The following is a 12136-nucleotide window of genomic DNA, read 5'->3' as shown; positions in this document are numbered from 1 at the left end:
CTCAAGGCGAAAGGCGTCAAGCTCAATCCCGAAAAGTGTGTCTTCGGGGTGCCCCGAGGCATGCTCTTGGGGTTCATTGTCTCCAAGCGGGACATCGAAGCCAACCCGGAGAAGATCGCAGCCATCACGCCACACCCCGAGCCCTTGTTGGAGACACCCGGGGGCTACACGCACCCCTGGGAAGGGCCGCTTGTCATCGCCAAAGTTCTGAAGCCCGGAACGTACAAGCTGGCCAACAGTCAAGGCGAGGTCTACAGCAACGCTTGAAACATCCAACAGCTACGTCGCTTGTACCCTTAAGATGTTTTCAAGTTGTTCATATACCTCGCTCCCACGCAAGTTTTAGTCATCAAGGAAGGGTCAGCCTTGCCTCGGCAGAGCCCGACCCTCCCTCGGGGGCTAAAAAGGGGGGAACCCCTCTGCGTCAAGATTGGGGAACCCCTCTTCGTCCAAAATTTTCAATCAAAAAGGCTTTTGCGTTCCCCCGGCTATGTCGGAAGCAGGACCCCAAGGAGCGAACGCGGGTGCATGTAAGTGGCAAGGCCGACTGAGCCGAGGGACTCCTATGCCTCCGGGTTACGGACACCTCACTCGTCACCCGCCACAAAAAGTGACCCCTACTTGGGGAAGCCACCCTGTTACTGACAGGCGAAGCTGGACACGCAAAATGAAAGGGAAAGGAGTATGACTTCATGCAACGGTAACAAAGTGTTCAGGCCTCAGCGGCCGCAGAAAGACACACGTGCATCCAACAGAAACTGCTCCAACAGAGTTAGGCGTCGCCCCGGGAAGGAGCCACGCCTTCGGCTTCGTCCCCACCCTCGGCAAAGTCCATCCCGGCTTCGGACGACGGCGCAGGTGGGAGGATCCTTGCCTCAAAGGTGGTCGCCAGCACTGCGCTCGGACCTGTGGCGGCCGCATCGAGCCTTCGGACTTCTGTCAGGGCGGCTTCATCTTCGTCGGGAAGGCAATACCCCTCGCTGACCCGCTCCAGGTCCACAACGTAGTGGGAAGCGAGCACGACGAAGGCTCGCCTGACGCCGTGGTGTAGCGCCTCGCGGAGTCTGCCGCGCACATGATCGCCCAAGACCTGCAGGCGACTTTGAGGGGAGCTTCCTGAGGGGACGTCGCCGGAGCCAAGGACCCGACAAAAGTCCGAGACGGCCTCGGACATGGCCGCGTGGTCGGCCTCCCTCTGCTCGGCCGCCCCGGCAAGCGCCTCGGCAAGCGCCTTGGCGGACTCATCAAGGGCGGACTCGAGCTCTGCGAACAGCCAGAAGAAAGATCTCAAACACAAGCAGAGGAAACAAGCAGGAACGAAAACCGAAGATGGCCAAGGCGTACCTCCGGCTCGGGCACGCTGCTCCGAGGCTGCGACCTGGGCTACGGCTAGGTTGGCTGCAAGGGTTTCAGCCCGGCTTTCGGCCTCGGCAGCCCGGCCCCGAGATTGGTCCCGCTCATTGACGACCCGGTCGAACTCCGACTGTTGTCGTTGCGCTTCTGCGCGCACCGCGGCCGCCTCCGCGCGCGCCGCTGCCGCCTCGGCTCTCAGATCGGTGCAGAGCAACCGAAGGTCCACCGCCTCGGCACCCTGCTGAGAGAGGCATGCAGTGGCCCCGGTGAGCGAGGTCCTCAGGGATCGCAGCGAGCCCCAGACGTCGACCTCGCGGCGGATGAACGACGACTTGGCGGCGCTTAGACCCGTCAGATCCTGAGGGAAGGAAGCGGGGCGTCACGAAAGATGCCTTGGTCACAAAGGAGAAAAGGTATGCCTGAAACCGTTACCTGGAGGATTTTGGGGACGTCCCTGCAGAAAACCTCCAGCGACGACCGGAGCGACCCCACCGTTGCTTTGGCACACTCGCGGAGCTCGTCCCAGGACTGGTCCTCCCGTTCATCGTCAAGAACGAAGACGGGATCTGAGGCCTCACGGGTCCGGAACCGGAGCAACTAGCGCCGACCCTCGGAGCTCCGCCGCACAGCGACAGGGCTGCCGCCCGGCGGGACGGATCGCGTCTCCACGCCCCCCTCCTCCGAGGCACCAAGCACCAACGCCTCGGCCGTCTCAGTGTCAACAACGACCGGTCGCTCCCCGATTGGGACGGCGGCGGCTTCAGTAGCGACAGGTGCCGGCACCGCCGGCACGTCCGGTGGACCCGGGGCCACGTCCGCGTCAGCCGCCTCCCCTAGCACAATGGCTGCCTCAGCAGAAGAGCCGGCCTCGGGAACTCGCTCCACGGCGACTGGTGCCGCCTGAGCCCCCTGCTGTGGAGCACCTTGTGAGAAGGTCAGCTAAACGGCAAGGCCCAGAGCGGCGCCGGCCGCGCAAGCCGGCGCCATCTTAAGGGCCTTTCGGGGAGCCAGGTCGGTCAGGCCATGGCTTCGCTTGCTGAGGGGAAAAGAAAAATTACGACCGGGACATACGAATGAAAAGCCAGGACGAAGACATTCCAAGATACTTACTCGCTCCGGGCCATGATCAACCGTGCCTAGGGGGAGGTCTCTCGAGTCTCGACCCCCGGAGCCGCCGCCAAGGTCCGCTTCGCCGGCAGCTTCGGCACCACCCTTGCTTTGGGCGCCCTGAACGCCCGGGGGCGGACTGCCCAGGCACTGCCACGGCGACCTGAGGGTCGCTCTCCTGCGCTGCCGGCGTGGGCGGCGGCTCTCGGGGAGCAGACGCCTCGGCCTGGCTCCCCGGGGTCGCCTCAACTCCTCCAGCCGAGGGGTCAAGAACCCTCTTGGATTGCCCCCGCTCCTCGGGCCGGGACCCCGGCGTCCCGACTTCGGGGACTGACGGCATCAGCCCGCTCGGGGGCTGGCTTGACGGCTCCTGGCCTAACCCCAAGCCAGGGCTGAGGCCAAGGCGGGCAGCCATGTCATCTTCCTCGTCATCATCTTCATCATCGTCGTCGTCGTCAGGCGTTTCCGGCAACGGCTCCCTCGGGAGCCCCTCCCTCTCCTACCGACGACGAAGCTTTTCCAAGGTGTCTCGAGCCCGCATCCGCTCGCGGGCCCGGGCCTTCTCCGCGTCCTTCTTTTTCTTCTTCTTCTCCGCGGCAACCCGCCGCGCTGCTCGGTCCACCGCATCCTGCGGAACCCGTGGTAGGGAAGGCTTGTGCCACCCCACCTCCTGAAGACGGAGGGAAGTCCCAACCGTAAGAACCAGGAGCAACCCGATGCAAGAGGAAGGAAGGAGCGGACACTCACCAGAGTCACGCACCCTTGGTCTGGGCGCATCAAAGGCTGGGAGAAGGCGCTGGGGTCCGGTTTCCCCAACGCGACGGCCACCCGCCCATGGAGGACGTCGAAGGGAAGAGGGTCTAAGGACATCCGCGAGCCCTCCAAGTCATCCTCCGGTGTCATCTCCCAAAGCGGCAACCGACGCTCCGCCAAGGGAAGCACCCTCCGGCGGTGGATGGCGGCAATCACTCCCGCGGCGGTGAGTCCCCCTTTCCGCAACACCTCCAAGGCCTTGAGAAGGGGTTCGAGGTTTTTCTGTCTTTCGTGCGGGGTCCCGTGGCGCCAAGCATCGGCGGCGACGGTGACTACTCGCTGGGAAAACGGCGGGAGCAACTCGCCGTCATTCCGGAGGTAGAACCACCGGCGCTGCCACCCTTTGTTCGAAGACGCAAGGATGGCAGGGATGTACAGCGACGCCCGCAACTGCCTCAGCTGAAGGATGCAGCCGCCGGCCTGCACTGCCGCACGGACCTTTCTCTCCCCCGTCGGCGAAGCGAAAAGCTCCGCGAAAAAGAGATGAGTCCACAGGTCCTAGTGGGGGGCGATCCCCAAGTACCCCTCGCACACCGCTACGAAGATGGCGGCCTGCGAGATGGAGTTGGGGCTGAGGTTGTGCAACTCCACCCCGTAGTGGTGCAGGATCACCCGCATAAAGCGGCTCGCCGGCACACCGAATCCCCGCTCGTGGAAGGAGACGAAGCTCACGATGTACCCCGGCGGTGGGGACGGAGCGGCTCCGCTCATGGGGGAATCCATTCCGGCCGCCGCTCATCGGAGAGAGGGCAAAGTAAACCCTCGCCAACAAGATCCTCCAGATCACTCGCCGTCACCGTGGAAAAAGGCCATGGGTCGCGCGGCGAGATGATGGTCACCCGGTCGGCCATCACCGAGCAGAAGGGGTGGCGGCGCAAGGGACAGGGAGGGTGGTTTCCTCTTCTCTGGCTAAGTCTCTCGGGTTGCGAAAACCTAACAGGGAGGCAGGAAGCGGAGCAAAGAACCATCGCCAGACCCTCTCTCGAGTATATAAAGACCAAGGCGAGACCGGTTCAACGTTCCGCCCGGACCGGACGCGGGATTCAAAAACACAAAGCGAAACAGTCGTTCCCCGAACGGCTCGCGCACGCACAACGGCCGCCCCACGAACCGCGCGCCCCGTCACATTAACTCCGCGGCGGGACAGGCGGCGCCTCTGGCAGGAGAAGCGAGCGACGCTTCGCCTTCGCCATAATGGCCGCACCAAAAAAGGTACGCCGCGCCTTTCGATTTCGTATCCTTTTCCTTTTTTCCTCTTTCTCTATCTCTCTTGCAACAGGGACCGGGAAAGGGGGATACCCTAAAAAGGATCCTTCCCCGTGAAGGAACCAGGCTCCGAGCCTCCCTACTGATCAGAGGTTCGAAGGCTGGCCCCTCGGAAGGGTTCGACAGCCGCCTCAGATCACGTGGGCTCTACACCCACTACTGGTCAGAGGTTCGAAGGCCGGCCCCTCGGAAGGGTTCAACGACCGCCTCAGGCTACTCGGGCTCCGCGCCCACTACTGATCAGGGGTTCGAAGGCTGGCCCCCGAAGGGTTCACAGCCGCCTCAGACACAGAGCGAGGGATGACTATGGGTACGTTCGATATATAACCAAGGCTCGGGCTGCGCTCCCGAGGTACCCTAGGACATTTCCGAGACCAGCAGGAATGATCTTGTAATGGAATCCCATCAGAGGGAGGCATCGAGCCCTCGGACCCCGTCGCCAGGGGACCGGGTCCGGCAGATCACCCGCAGGTACTTTTGGGCGCGCCTCTGGGCCCTTAGCCGACCCCTAACGAACGGGGCACGGACGTCCACTCGGATCACCCGCCTGCAGCTCACCGGAGACACCATGTTCGGCGCCCATCGAGGGCAACATGGCGCTCTCCCCCCCTCCTCCTTGCGGAAAGGCGACGCAGGGGCGTATGTAAAAAAGTCGAGTATGTCCCTGATCGCCCTCTCGCCCCGTGTAGAGGCTCGGGGGCTGCTCTCGCAAACCCGGCTCCGGCCAAACCGTTGACAGCGTCAACATACCAGCCCGAGAACTTGGGACCCGACCGTACACCCGGGCTACGGCCAGCTCGCATGAGGGAACGACCAGACCAGCCAAAGCATTGCGCGAGGCATTAAGACCTCGGAGGAGTCAAACCACTCCTCCGAGGCCTCGGGGGCTACACCCGGCGGGTGCGCTCGCGCGCACCCATCGGAACAAAACGCAACCGAGAAAGGCTGGTCCCCTTGCAAAAAAGTGCGACGAAAGCCTCCAAGCGAGTGCTAACACTCCCTTCGAGGCTCGGGGGCTACTGTCGGGGACCATAATTAGGGGTACCCTCAAGGCTCCTAATTCTCAGCTGGTAACCCCCATCAGCATAAAGCTGCAAAGGCCTGATGGGTGCGATTAAGTCAAGGATCAGTCCATTTGAGGGACCCGATCACGCCTCGCCCGAGCCTAGCCTCGGACAAGGGCAGCCGACCCTGGAGGATCTCCGTCTCCCCCGAGGCCCCCCTCCAGTGGCGAACATATTTCCAGCTCGCCCGAGGCCCTGTCTTCGCCAAGAAGCAACCCTGACCAAATCACCGCACCGACCGACCAAATCGCAGGAGCATTTAATGCAAAGGTGGCCTGACACCTTTATCCTGACGCGCGCCCCCCAGCCGACAGAGCCGAAGTGACCACCGTCACTTTGCCGCTCCACTAACCGGCCTGACAGAAAGACAGCGCCGCCTGCGTCGCTTCGACTGCGGTGCCACTTGACAGAGTGAGGCTGACAGGCAGTAAGGCCCGGCCGCAGGCGCCATAGGAAGCTCCGCTCCACCCGACCCAGGGCTCGGACTCGGGCTAAGCCCCGGAAGACGGCGAACTCCGCTCCACCCGACCCAGGGCTCGGACTCGGGCTAAGCCCCGGAAGACGGCGAACTCCGCTCCGCCCGACCCGGGGCTCGAACTCGGGCTAAGCCCCGGAAGACGGCGAACTCCGCTCCACCCGACCCGGGGCTCGGACTTGGGCTAAGCCCTAGAAGACGACGAACTCCGCTCTGCCCGACCCAGGGCTCGGACTTGGGCTAAGCCCCAGAAGACGACGAACTCCGCTCCGCCCGACCCAGGGCTCGGACTTGGGCTAAGCCCCAGAAGACGACGAACTCCGCTCCGCCCGACCCAGGGCTCGGACTTGGGCTTAGCCCCAGAAGACAACGAACTCCATTCTGCCCGACCCCAGGGTTCGGACTCCACCCTGGCCTCAGCCGACGGCCTCCGCCTCGCCCGACCCAGGGGCTCAGACTCGACCTCGGCCACGGAAGACAGACTCAACCTCGGCTTCGGAGGAGCTTCCACATCGCCCAACCTAGGGCGCAGACCAGCCAAGTCAACAGGAGGCGCCATCATCACCCTACCCCGAGCTGACTCGGGCCACAGGGAACAAGACCAGCGTCCCATCTGGCTCACTCCGCCAGATAGGCAATGATGGCGCCCCGCATACTCTGTGACGACGGCGGCTCTCATCCCCCTTACGGAAGCAAGAGGACGTCAGCAAGGACTCAACTGCTCCGACAGCTGTCCCTCCGCCGGGCTCCAGCGCTCCTCCGACGGCCACGACATCACACCAAGCTGGGTGCCAAAATCTCTCCGGCTGCCACAACGGCATGTACTTAGGGCGCTAGCTCTCCCCCGCTAGACACGTAGCACTCTGCTACACCCCCCATTGTACACCTGGATCCTCTCCTTACGCCTATAAAAGGAAGGACCAGGGCCCTCTTAGGGAGGGTTGGCCGCGCGGGGACGAGGACGAGACAAGCGCTCGCGTGAGGCCGCTCGCTCCCTCTCCCGCGTGGACGCTTGTAACCCCCTACTGCAAGCGCACCCGACCTGGGCGCGGGACGAACACGAAGGCCGCGGGATTCCCACCTCTCTCACGCCGGTCTCCGGCCGCCTCACTTCCCCCCTTCGCGCTCGGCCTTGCGCCGACCCATCTGGGCTGGGGCACGCGGCGACATTCACTCGTCGGCTTAGGGACCCCCCGGTCTCGAAACACCGACACCATGCTAATAAAATAAGATATCATAATTAGTAATAAAACCCACAATGCAATGCAAATGACAGATTAAGTTTAATTCCATAAGTTAATCATGTGAGGGTCCGAGCCGCTTATGACCGTGAGCATGGCTTATATACCAGTTTTGCACTTTGCAGAGGTTGCGCATCTTTGTGCATAAGACGTGTTTCCCGTTTAGCCAGGGTTAGCTAGACCCTTAGACACTTCCAAGGTGAATGGCTAGGGATCCACTATGATGCCTTTACAAAGTTCCACTAGATGAGAGAACCCGCTACGGATTCCGTGCCGAAGGTGATATAGGAATCCCTCGTCCAGAAAGCTAAAAAGACAGTCTGACGCAAGGACCTCCCTACACCTGCACTCCACCCCGCTTGCCCCTTTCGAGAAAGGATTAACTCACACTAGCTTTCCTAATTATTCAGCCAAGGGTGTCCCATTCCACCCTTATGGTAGCACTGTTTTCCTGGGTGGTCGCTCCATGTTCCATTTAACATAATAATCTTATCATGAACAATAATTAAACCAACAATATTAATGAAACATGATCATAATTTAGTATAACATTAATCCCAAAACCAGGTAGAACAATAGCAAGTCTACCCAATAGTTCATTTGTTTACAAGGATTGGGGTGAACAAAACCAGGGTAACCTATTAGGTCCCATCAAATTAACATGAGCATATCATAGTGATTAATAGGGACATTATTAGGAAAAGAAGAGTGATCAATGGCACAACTTGCCTTTTTGGTGCAACTCCAGGTATTTCTCCAATTAGGTCTTCAGGTTTCTCGTAACCTTGCTTTGGTATCGCAACAATACACAAATAGACAAAGAATTAAAAAAATTAACATTACAGTAAACATATAAAAATTATCGTAATAATATTCTACGTGTCACTTCGAGATCGTAGGTTCAAGAATCACTAAAATCGGAGCTAAAACATGGAAGATATGAAATTTACAAGTTTCTGAAATTATTTTTGTATAAGAAAATATTTTTCAGATTTAATTTATATGTACTCACCAGCTGATGGACGACAGGCATGATTTCCTAGAACGTCAGAAGTTAATATGCTAAAAATAGGACTAACTTGCGAGGAAAGTACTACTGCAGAGGAGTGCGGGTTGATTAAGAGTTTCTTTGGGGTCTCTTCAGTAAAATATCCTCAGTCGAAGAGGTATAAGCACACCTCAGCCGAGTGATCTAAAACTAACGGCTCAGATTAAATAGCAGTTTATATGAACCAGTATGAAGCTATGGTTGTCAGATTGAAGATCGTCGGTCAGGATTGTATCAATTGAGATCTAATAGGGATTGTACCGATCGCATCTAACGGCTCGAATTGACTCGTGCTGAAGCGGTGCCCATTTGTAATCCCCACTGTTGAACCCTAGATCAATGATTCTGACTCCCTCTCCTACCTCCTGACAGCCAGCAACGACCGAGCGGGCGGTGGTGGGCTGGCCCAAGGAGGCGCTCTCGGCAGGCACATGTCTAGGCGATCTCGTGAACGACATCGAGTGCAAGGAGTCGCTACAGGAAGCTAGCAACATGGCGTAAGGGGTCCAGGGATCATTGTGGCTGTTTGTTTCAGCTTCTGGGCGGCTTCTGGCCGCTAGAAGCTGAAGCTGTATCCAAACGGCCAGCTTCTGAGGCGGCTTTTCGTCGTAGCGCTTTGGATAGAAGCCGACCGCACACAGTCTGCACGAAGCCGCCCTCACTTCGCTTCTAACGGAAGCCCCCGCCCACTTCGCTAGGGTTTAGGCGACGAAACGCGCCTCCGCCGCCGCCAACGAACCCGCCGCCGCTGCGCACCCAACGGACCGCCGCCAGGTCGATCTCCTCCCCGCTACAGGTACGGCCCACTCCTCAGCGACCTCTTCCTTTCCTGTCCGTTGGTTTTCCTCCCCATTGCGGCGTCTCAATCCCGTCTTCGCTAGGGTTCGTGCACCCTCGGCCGAGCCGGAGAGTCGTCGAGAAGGAACCTTCTTCCCCCGTCGTCGGAGGTACGTGAGCTCTTTCCTCCATCCGGGCCTCTCATTCTGCACCTTCGCCGCGGTGGGAGACTTGACCGTTTACTGTCCGTAGCGTTGGCTCACTCACACCGGCGACGTCGCTCCGTCTTCCTCTGCTTCCCCCGTCGCGTCGGCATCTTTAGAGGTAGGCTGTTGCTCGCCTCGATCCGGAGGCAGTTACTACTTCAGTTCATGTAAACGCTATGGAAGACGTACTAAATCAATTTACCTTCAATGTCGCCTTCAGATATCCGTACCAAATCGGTGTCTGCGTATTCGCTTCCAAGATCAACAGCAGCCAAGGTAATTGCATACACAAATTGTTAGAGTCCCCATGGGTTAACAAATTATGTGTTTACGGTTTACAGGGATTACCATCGTTCTGTTGTATAACACAATTCTTTCTCGAGTCATGACTTGTTAGTTTGTTTGTTCACAACAAGTTTGTTAATAGTACGTGTTCATACATGTTTTTGTTAGTACCTCTATGGTAGCTTCAACCAAATGTTGTCCATGTTAGAACGCAATTGATGTCAATACATGCAAGTTAGTATGCCCTTGTTAGTGAACTAACAACCTAAATCCACATCAGATGGATTCAGCAGACTCCATAGCCGACAAGGCAATTGGAAGGATGCAAGAGATTGCGGACAAGATATTTTCCGTAGCTCGGGAAACAATCCGTCCCGGACGCGGGTTGACCTCTTTTGAGGCTACCAAACTTCGTGTAGCATTGGAGGACATTACTTGCATGCTTGAGCAAGACTCTCTGGTGTTGCAAGAGAACCTGGACATCGTGAACAACGTAAACAACCCGGGTGACAGCAACTACGAACCGTCAGCCTTGTCCTCACCACCCCCAGCTGACGAGTACCTTAGTCCAGATTGGGACTTTGCTGATCACTTTGCAAACTTCTGGGGTCTTGAATATGACTCGGACCAGATGCCATCGTTTAGTGATAATGAAGTTTAAGTTAGACCTTGTTAGAGTAAGTTGTTCGAGGTCATCAAGTTTAAGTTAGAACTTGTTAGAGGCAGGTGTTAGGGTCACAGGGAAAGATCAGCCTTTTGCTTCCTGCGCAGTTGTGAATTGTTCCCTGTTCTTTTGTGTGCACCAGCACTTTAATTTGGTCAGTCTATATATGTAATTATGGCAAACGAATGTGACTCCTTAAGGTAGTACTTTATGTTATTATTACCTGTTCATTTTGTTGTCGTAGTAACTGCACTTCAATACATATTTTCAATCGTCTACACTTGTTTTGCACTAGATGGACAAGTCTGGCAAGGTCATTGCTAAGTGGGATAGTAGAGCAACAAAAATTTACACAGAAATATGTGTAGAAGAGGTCAATGCACGGAACAGGCCACAACAATTCCTAAACGCCGAAGGGTATGCTAACCTGATAAGAAAGTTTAAGGAACGCACTGGTCGCACGTACACAAGGGATCAAATGAAGAATAGGTGGGACTCGTTGAAGAGAATGTTCACCCAGTGGAAAACTCTAAATGAAAGGGCTACAGGTCTTGGTCGAGACCCTCATACTGGTTCAATCAGTGCGCCAGATGAGTGGTGGGCCAAGCAAAATGAAGTAAGTAGATCTTTTTTTTGTTTTGTAGACTAACAATAGTATTTGGCCATCTCAAACTAGGAACTACCATGTTGGTGCAGGCAATGCCAGGTTGTATTATGTTCAAAACAGCCCCCCTAGAGAATGAGGATGAGCTAAAGGTTATGTTTGGACCCATTGTCTGCACAAATGAAAGAACCCTGGTTCCTGGAGTCGAGGATGCTAATTCATCATCTGATGATCATTTGGAAGCCACTTTAGGTGGGGGTGAAAACAGCACACCTGACCCCTGCACAAATGCTAGTGGGAAGCGTAAGATGCGCCATGATTCTCCAAAACCAAAGAAGAAAAAAGATTTGAGGGGAGAGTACATGAGAAGACTAGTGGAGGCTTTTGAGTCGCGTTCAATGACCACTAACAAGTCCATTACCTCTACTGACAATGACCCTGTTCGACTTGAGATTAAAAAGCAGCTGCAACAAGTTATGGATGATGGATCACCAGAAGGAAGCCAATTACATTTGTTTGCCACTCATCTATTGACTGAGAAAAAGTATAGAGATATTTTTGCAAACTTGCAGACAAAAGAAGGAAGGATCGCTTGGCTTCGCAATGCTTACGAGATAGATCTTAAAAAGTGCACTTAGCTGCTGGTGGTCCGACAACAGAGGCTTATTCAGTATTACCGTTATTTCTGTCTGTTTTATGAGTCTTGTCGTTTCATTGTAGTGAGTAATAAACTTGTCGTGCGCATCAGTTTCCCTTTCAAACAGTTTTCCAGATATTCGAGTTGAACTTGTATTTGAATAATCTGAGTTGTCTGCTTGTGAACAATGTGAACATTCTGTCTCATTTGAATACTGAATATATGTGGCTTGTAAACTGTGGTTGTACATTGATATGTCAAGTGTTGTTACATATGAATATGTCTCTGTTTTTTGTGTGCATGCAGATGTCTGACCCTGTTGCACACACATTGCATAACTTCATTAGAGAGAGTGCTCTACACGATAGAGACTTTGATGAAGTAGGACCTAGTAGCAGCAGTCATGATGTACCTTTAGGTGAGAGTAGTAGTACCACATCTGATGAGTTAGACATGAGTGTTTTTCGAGATGCAATTGCTAATGCTTTAGTGGCGTAGTTAAGTATGACAATGTAACGGGACTTATGATGTAATCAACTGCACTAATTATTGTGTAATGACCTTTTCATCGTTATGGGTTTCATTTTATCGTTTCT

The 12136-nt window shown here is 55.8% G+C and overlaps 1 protein-coding gene across 1 annotated transcript; it reads left to right on the top strand.

Moving 5' to 3' along the window:
- The first annotated feature begins 9585 nt into the window (after positions 1-9585).
- Positions 9586-11578, top strand: LOC109939526 (L10-interacting MYB domain-containing protein-like). The gene is made up of 2 exons (XM_020537714.2): positions 9586-10915; positions 10996-11578. Exons 1-2 carry the CDS (start codon positions 10595-10597, stop codon positions 11539-11541), a joined length of 867 nt encoding a protein of 288 aa, XP_020393303.1. The 5' UTR covers positions 9586-10594; the 3' UTR covers positions 11542-11578.
- The last annotated feature ends 558 nt before the right edge of the window (positions 11579-12136 follow it).

This window comes from Zea mays, chromosome 5, assembly GCF_902167145.1.
Source record: "Zea mays cultivar B73 chromosome 5, Zm-B73-REFERENCE-NAM-5.0, whole genome shotgun sequence".
Classification (NCBI taxonomy): domain Eukaryota; kingdom Viridiplantae; phylum Streptophyta; class Magnoliopsida; order Poales; family Poaceae; genus Zea; species Zea mays.
This window is presented reverse-complemented; position numbering and strand designations above follow the sequence as displayed.